This window comes from Zingiber officinale, chromosome 5B, assembly GCF_018446385.1.
Source record: "Zingiber officinale cultivar Zhangliang chromosome 5B, Zo_v1.1, whole genome shotgun sequence".
Taxonomy (NCBI): domain Eukaryota; kingdom Viridiplantae; phylum Streptophyta; class Magnoliopsida; order Zingiberales; family Zingiberaceae; genus Zingiber; species Zingiber officinale.
In genome coordinates, this window is record NC_055995.1 from 19948635 (window position 1) to 19957462 (window position 8828).

At 37.8% G+C, this 8828-nt stretch overlaps 1 protein-coding gene across 1 annotated transcript; it reads right to left on the minus strand.

The window, feature by feature from the left end:
* Window positions 1–1182: 1182 nt before the first annotated feature.
* Window positions 1183–6180, minus strand: LOC121984213 (monodehydroascorbate reductase 3, cytosolic-like). Its single transcript, XM_042537040.1, has 10 exons — window positions 6006–6180; window positions 5714–5785; window positions 5437–5488; window positions 3486–3566; window positions 3037–3155; window positions 2682–2901; window positions 2379–2497; window positions 2048–2173; window positions 1829–1969; window positions 1183–1740 (listed from the first exon to the last, which is right to left on the minus strand). The coding sequence occupies exons 1-10, from the start codon at window positions 6054–6056 to the stop codon at window positions 1417–1419; spliced, it is 1305 nt and encodes a 434-aa protein (XP_042392974.1). The 5' UTR covers window positions 6057–6180; the 3' UTR covers window positions 1183–1416.
* Window positions 6181–8828: the final 2648 nt, after the last annotated feature.

Consider the following 8828-nt stretch of genomic DNA (forward strand, 5'->3'; position numbering starts at 1 on the left):
GCATTAGTTTGCTTGTTCTTTTCTTTGTCATTAGCTTTTGTATTCGTAATTAGTATTTGTATTTCCGCTTGCGCATTAACGAATACGTAGGAAGCGAGTAATTGGGGGCGCCGTTCATTCAACCCCCTTTTAGCTGGTCGCAAGATCTCCTACAATCATTTCCATAGATACGCATCGGCGTCGAATCCGGACCTCATCAAGCGTCCTGTATGGGCTTCCCATGGTTGAGGGATCTACTCGAGGTGAGGGTTGGCATCTGATGGCGGTGGCGGCAGAACATCGAGAGAGGAAAGAAAACCAAAAGACTCGGCTTGTGAAAAAAATAAAAAAATGATGGCACTGGGTCACTTCTGGGCAAGCAGCGCCGAAGGATGGCGACGACTGCGTCGAGAGAGGAAAGAAAATGAGAAGAGGCTGTTTGGGAAAAAAACTAAAAAAAGATGGTACCCAGAAGGATGGCAGCGGCTGCGTCGAGAGAGGAAAGAAAACGAGAAGAGGCTGTTTGGGAAAAAAAACTAAAAAAAGATGGTAAAAAATAAAAAATAAAAAAGATGACAAAAAAATAAAAATGCTGATTGGGATTGTAACAGTGGCAGTTGCGCAAGGAGCGTATGAAAAAGTTATGCAACATATCTTTTTTATTATTATTATTATTATATATATATATATATATATATATATATATATATAGTTAAATATCACATAAATAATAAATATAATAATATATTATTAATTATTATAGTTAATTATCTTAAACAAGTTAACCTTATTTAAAAATTATATTATTAATTATTATAGTTAATTATCTTAAACAAGTTAACCTTATTTAATTTTTAAACGAACTTTTTTTTAAAGTCGAATTCGAGCTATTTAATTTTATTACGAACTGAGCTCAAGTTTAAACACTAAAGCTTGAATCGAACTCGAATAGAACTCAAGCTTAGAGATAACGAACTGATCCCGAGCTCAAGATTCTTACTGTTCGGCTCAGCTGGATTAAATTATACCCCTAAGTAGAACACAATGGTAAGGTTGGATGAGAATGGAGGATCACTTTCTTTCTATCCTCCACAGCATGGGTTAAATATGTTTAGGTGAATCAAAAGAAAAGATTATCTAAGATTAGCCGAACAATTGTCTTAAACAACTGATGCTCAAGTAATGTTGACTGGTATCCCTCACTTAGTGCCAACTTCCTGTAAATAAGTTAATTTTTTTAAATACACTGGGGAAGGATAAATTTTTATTGATGAAAAAAAAGGAGCACCAGTTTGAACGACGATTCTTATCAACCTTTGTTCTCTCACATCCAAACACCCACCAAGCTAAGTTATTCATGAACAAAGCATTTCCATACTTGTAGATAACAATAAACTGTCATCAATTTCCAATCTTCTTTAGGACTTCAGCACCAACTTAGATGTCACTAGCAAATGCAAGTCCTTGCTTTTCAAGCTGTTGAATGTCTTGCACTGCTGGTTGGAGCCTAGCTACCTTGGCTATCAAACTGTTCTCCTCCGGAGTTCCATGTTCAAGGAACACACCCACCACCTTCCCATCTTTGATCCAGTAAGTACCAAACTTTGGGCTCGTGGAGGTTGGGTCGTTGTCTCCAAACAGGACTGTATCCCCAACATTGTCTCCATAGAATTGCCACGACAGATCAAATGCGCGAGAGTAGAAGTATGGTAGGTAGTCATATTCCTCTATCGGCGCGTCTTGTTCTGCTGACCTGATTGCCTGAGAAGAGGAAGATATGCTATGCTTATTATTTTTCATGGAGGCAAACAACAATGCTGCACAAGCAGAATACTGCAAGGAGGTTCACCTTCACAGCCTGCTCAGCTGATTTCCGAGCATGATCCACATGTTCCACTCTCCTTTGTTCACCAAAGAGCTTCAAGGGGAAGGTAGCCACATCTCCCACAGCATAGACATCAGGAATACTTGTTCTAAAGAAACTATCAGTCTGTAGCCAATTAGCAGAAATGAGATGAGCATAATTAGATATGAAACAAGGAAGTAAATAAAGAGAAGTGGATCTCACCTTAATTCCACCTTTCTCCTCTTCTAGCTGTCCCTTAAAGAGACTAATGAGTGGCCTTCCACCAACCCCAACAACAACAATATCAGCTTCCAGTACTCTACCATCCTTCAACCTTACAGCAGTAACCTGATTTTTGCAAAGTTAACCAGATGTATCTGCTTAGCTTAAATGGATGGGAAATTAACAGAACATAGGTTAAGATGTTGTGGTGGAGTAGTTCAAAAAAGACCAACAGATTTGAATGTTGGAAGAGTTCACCTGATTAGAGAGAAGTAAAGGGAGACGAGAAAACGATAGTCAATGAAACAAAAAAGAGATTAAGTTGAATTACCTCTCCATTTGTATCAGAATCAAATCCAACAGCCACAGTTCCTTTGACTATTTTGATCCCTTTATTGGCATAATATCCTTCATAAAAAGCAGCAATTCCTGCAGTGAATAATCTTGGCACTGCAAAATAGAAAATACATGAAAGGTGAGTGACATGAAAGATGAGTGACCTAAGATGTTGGTCTCTAGATGAATTCAGTAAACTGTCACAAAATTGCAAACGTTAGTATCCATGGCATTAATGAGTCTGATAATGAATTAATTTACTGTAAAAAATTGATACTGAAGTTGGAGTGCAACTTACTGCACCAAGGTTCAGGGTAGACCATAGTAACATCTAAGTTATTGACCTTCAATGCTGCACCAAGTTCAAGACCAATATATCCTCCACCAACAATTACAGCCTTTCCATCTTTCTTTGCTTGGATAGCAGCAACAAGATTATCAGCATCCTCAATCTCTCTCAAGTAGAATATGTTTTTTGCATCTGCCCCTTGGACGCCAAAATCAGACAGTTTTACAACCTAAACAGCATAGAAATGCCACTTAAATCAGGTCATATAATGAATTAATAGCAGATTTCAACTGACTCAAGGGGGTGAAATGATGCACAAATGTGTAGAAAGCTATAATTAGCAGATTTAATGTCGTTGACTTACTGTGGATCCGGTAGAAATAATAAGAGTATCATACTTGAAGATTTCACCGGCTGTACTAATAAGAGACTTGGATCCTAGATCAGCTTTTTCAATTTCTGTGCCAAGTATAAGTTCTATGCCTGTAGAAAAAAGTTACGATAACATAAGTTATGATAGAGATTCTTAAGTAACTATATTGGTACTGAAAGTTAAAAACAAAGAAGTTGCAGAGATTGAAATTACCTAAAAGACAACAAAAAATGAACTAGTATCACACAAAATGAGATCTTGACCATTTACTTACAAAAACAAGCAATCATATGGTTTTTCTAGTGGCGAATGAAAAATGAAAAATGTAAGGAATGATGGGCAAGTAATGCTTCAGTGTGATTGACTGGTTGGTCATTGCAGAATGAGAATACTGACATTAAGTGTAAAAAATAAAAATAAAAACTTACAAACTAATTTACCTTTCTCAGTGTACCATTCCGGAAGGAGTCTTTCACCGCCACTGCCGACACAGACATAAAACCCAGGCAGTCTTGCAGCACCTATAAACCAAGATACGTTTTGTGATGGCAGGAAAGAAGTCTTGATAAAAATTGCTAATGTGAAATTTGATGTGCTTCATAGTGCATATTGATAAGGGAATAGAATGTTAGTTTGGAAAAAGAGAAATAAAAAAAATAGAGAGATGAAACTGATAATAGTTGGGTATGAGATAAAATATATTTCAAGCCAAGCATGAACCACAACAACTAGACAAAGCTAACAAATCATAAAAATACAAAGAATGGTAAGTTTGGAAAGAGTGAACAGTTATGAAAATATGTTGGGAATTTCATTTTTTTTTAAAAAATCAATATAAGGCGGTACCAGAGGCTACATACTACTAATGGAACTTATTGAATTGATAAAGAAGAAAATACCGGTCAGACATAATGTGCATATCAGCTTGATTGCTTTCTCAGTGGAATTGGTCACATAGAATCAGGATTTATGTACCCAATACTAAACAGGAGCTTGTGGAAGAAACACTGTGTGATCGACACACACAAGGGCGTATTTTAAGTAGGGGCTTGGCTGGGCTCAAGCCCAACCAAGACCCATAGGTTGTTTTATATTATTATATATAATATAGGTATATATATTAGTATATTACAATTCCCTTCTCTGAAAATAAATCGGCACTACTAAAACCCTATTGTCATTCTTTTCACCCAAAGCAAATCAAGAGAACGAAAAAAGAAAGGACGACAAAAAGCGAGAAGCCGAGAAGAGCAGAAAGAGCCAAACCGGTAAAAAAAATTCAATCGTTCACTAATTTTCTTCTTATTTTCCTCCTCCCTCCCTCCTCCTCCTCCTCCTCCTCCTCCTCCTCCTTCATCACCGAGCTTTGCCTCTGCAACAGCGCTTGCTACTGCCGAACAGCAAGAGGATCTGCAAAGCAGCAAAGGCGATACGCCGACACACCTCCTCTTTTGAAACTCCACCGTGCGGCTGTTGCGCTATTATTTGTTGGTGCTCTCTGCCTTGACCGTGAGTTGATTCATCTTATCGTCTCACTCATCTTTGCAGCCTACAACCCTACACTAATTTATTGGAGTCATTCGGTGAGTTAATTCTTTGAATGCACTCATTTACTGATTTTTATTATTAACTATGGTATTTGATAATTAATATTCCATATTTTGGTTGTGAATTTGTGATTAAAATTTATATTGCTTTTTTACAATTTGTGTTTGTAAGATTTGAAACTTTAATTTGTTCTAGTAGTAAATATTGCTTCATAAATCAAAATCATAATTTAGAATTTATAAATGCATCTTTTATTAAATCCTTTTGATTTTTTATCATTAATATTATGTTTATATGTGAAATAAATGATGAGTTAGGAATTGTCTATTTATAGGTGAATCAAAATGTCAAAAAGAAGTATCACGGATTATTTCATTCAAAAAAACAGTGAGCAATTATCAAAAAATTCAAATACTACAGATAATCCTCCTCAGTCAAGTTCAAGATCAACATTAGAAACAAAAAAACTCAAACTTAAGATTTAAGATTTAAGATTTAATTTTCCAGCCCCCCTATTTCAAAATCCTAGCTACGCCCCTGGACACACACAATTAAAGTGTGTCATGTTGGCCAGTAACAATTCAACTTCAAGTAAACAATTTCGAATATGACCATTTGTCCTTTAACTAAAGTTTGAGAGGAGCACTTAACCAGATAGATGTCTTAGAGTATTAATTCTTCACTAAAATTCGAATGTATATGAAAAGAATAGTGAAGAGCAGAAATCCACGAATTAATATCATTTGACGGTCACAAGGACAGTAATTGGGACCAAATTAACAAAAAAGGCATTTAATCGAACAAACAAGATTTACTACTTCCTATTTGAATCCAAGTGCATACCTTGAGGGAAAAGGTAGCCTTTGCTGAGCGCTGGCCGTTCATAAGGTGCTACCTGAGTAGTTCATAAAGGAAAACAGAACAAATGTCCTTATTTTGCCCAAAAAGATTTCAAAAACAACTTCTAACATGAAACAAGTGAATCCATCTGAAACATAAATGGTTTCCACCGATAAGATGAGAAAATCGATTGATTTATTGTGCCTCAATACCAAAGTTAGAAGCTTTCAATTTCCCTACGAATCAAAAAATGCAAACAATCGGAGGAAAGATGCAATACCGCCTCTTTCGATATGATTGCCAACTCTCCCGGGTTGAGACCAAGTTTCGCAAACTCCCGAGCCGCGTATCCCTAATCGCCAAAACCACAGAAGAGAGAATCAAATTAGGGCGAGAATTTACAACAGTTCCTTTGATTACATGCCACAGAAGAAACGGATTCAACCGAATAAAAGAACAATCCTCAAAGCAAGAAAACGCGATCGGAATATTAAATCGTTTCTCAAATCCCTAGTTCGAATAAAAAAGGCAAGAGACCGTCATCCAGAAGCAACCGCCGGGACCGGACTTACCGCCGCAACACCGCCGCCGAGAATCACGTACTTGAAGTGCCTCTCCGCCATGGATCGATCTGAGAAACTCAAAAGGCCGAACAAATGGGAGATTGAAGAAGAAATGATGCGTCGAAGGGTGGTGAGTTCGATATATAAAGAAAGAATCAAAATGATCAATCTCAACTTGCACAGCTGGCGTTGCCAATTTTGTTTCGACGAGAAAGAACGGTAGCCATAGCCGCCGTCACAGTTATGGTCAACCACGGGATCACGGCCGTCCGTTTATCCAGCCAACGCATGGATGCCGTTACAAATGTCGATGGAAAAAACGCGGCAAAATTGGTACCCACTGGCCACAATGGATTTGGACAAAAGCTACTGCCAGATGCATAGAAGGAGGTACAGATTTTGGCTAAGTTTGGAACGGTATTGAAATGAAAGCAAAACTTAAATTGCATTTTTTCCTTTCCTGTTTGAAAATTTTAAGTCAGACTCTTCTATTTCTATTTTTTTGCTTACTAAAAATATTTTCCGGTATAAAAATGTTGACTCTTTATTGGCGAAATAACTAAAGTAACTGAAAAAAAGTGTAAATTTTGAAGGCATTTTTTGGTAAATTTTGACCCATTGGTCCAGTTAAACTTGGCATAAATATAAATGATAATTGGTGTAATGTGTCTTGGATGATTCGAACCCTTTTTTTAGGGAGTCTATTTTACTGTCACAAATAATTTGAATTTCTTAAGTATAATATTCTTTATTATTTAGGTAGTCTATTTCACCGACACAAGTAATTTAAATTTCTCAAGTACAATGTACCTTGGGTGAAATTTGAATCTTCATTCCTTAAGAAGTCATTTCTATAATTTAGTATTGCACTATATAATTCTTGATGTGGAGGTCTCTTTTTGACATCTATGTGCCCTTTGGATCAATACCTAGGTTGATCTATCAGTCAAAGTCAAGATGGATCAGACTTAATTCGAAAGACAATTAACTTAGCTCAAATAAGGTCCAACATGCTCCTCTTTGCATATTTGGTCTGACTAAGGAACCAGTCTCAAACTCCATCTCAGACTCCGACGCCATTTTGATTTCAAACTCTATCTCAGTTTTAGACGTCATATCAGTCTCATACTCCATCTTAGTCTTAGACGTCATCTCGGTCTTAGACTCTATCTCAGTCTCAGATGCCATCTCGATCTCAGATTCCCTCTTAGTCTCAGACTCCCTCTCAGTCTTAGATGTCATCTCAACTTGTCCTATTGCCCCAAGCGACAACTTCGCCTTAGCCTTAGCCGCTAACATCCTCCTTCTCAGGCGATGCTATACATAACCTTCTTTAAGGTCACTCCGTACTAATATTATTTTTTCTATCCTTGAAATAGATTTGCCTCCTATAAGGAACTCACTAGCAGTGATAGTGAATATTCCCAAGCATGTGACATCTTGGGAATGGTCTAACAATTATGAGGTTGTCAGACCTGGTCCCCTAGATGCTCACCTAGCTAACACGTGGCGTTGTGTAAGAGGGGGGGGGGGGGGGGGGGGGACTAACGACTATTGGATTTGGTCTCCTCTTTGGCCCCTGCAATAATGATATTTCAATTGGCATAAAGATGCTCTTCGGAGGAATATATTATTAGTGCAGGTTGTACTAATAATTAGATTTTGATACATAACAAATAGATTAAAGTTAGATGTATTATTTATCTAACCTTTTTACCAAGTATGCAGGACTGAAAGATAGAGACCTGACACCAAACTAAAGCCTAGTTAGCTCTGGAGGACCTGATAACTAGCATGAATCCAAATAGATAAAGGAGTGACCTGATATTTAGCAGAAAGTCCAATTGGGTCTGCGGGACCTAACAACTGGCTTAAGTTCAGATAGGGCATCTAGCAGAAAGACTTGGTGGGTCAAAGAGTCCAGTGGGTCTACAATGGTAAGTGAGGTAAGCACTGGAGGAGAGAGTTCCAGTGAGGGCGAGTTACAATTAGGGCTTATAGGTGTCAATTCAACTTAAAGCCATTTTGGAAGTCTAAGCTGAGATTATGACTATATCCTGGTCTTGGGAAGATAGAATCTAATTAATAATTATTCTGTTTATTTTATACTGTCATAACTCTGTGATGCAGGGTATTTTACAAACACTTTCATGCAGGGAAAAAAGTTGGAAGAAGGTTGTCGAGGCTCTCGAATCTTGTCTAGGCGCCTGGAGGTCTAGGCGCTCGGAGTTGCTCTAGGCTCTTAGACAAGGTGGGTCTAGGCATCCAGAAGGGTTTGGGCGCCCGGAGGTGAATAAAGTTTACAGGAAAAACTTTCGATGAGGTGCATCCATGTTAACACACTGCAAGCGCCCGAAGAGGAGCTCTAAGCTCCCGGAACAACCTATATAAGTAGCTTGGACTAGTAGCTTCAAAGCACCAATTCCTATGACTTTCATACTCACGGGTTTCTCTAGAAAGAACTCTAGGATACCGAAAAGCTGCTCCGACAAGCTACGCTCGAGTCTTCCATTTTTGTATTGTCGCTATACTTTTATTTCGTGTAGTTTGTGTAGGATTGGAAAGAACACTAGGGGGGGGGGGGTGAATAGCGATCGTCAAAAAATTTGAATTAAAACAAAGTTATGCAGCGAAAAATGGAAGAAACAAACAACGCTAACACAAGTTGGTTTTACTTAGTTCGAAGCCTTCAACAGCTCCTACTCCAAGGCTCTCACTCGTTGAGTACTTTCGTTGGGCAATCCACTAATAGTTCACAAAATGTGTTAAAAGATAAGTATAGGAACAAAAAAACAAGGTTACTGACAACAAGGAAAGTATGAAAATCTGAGT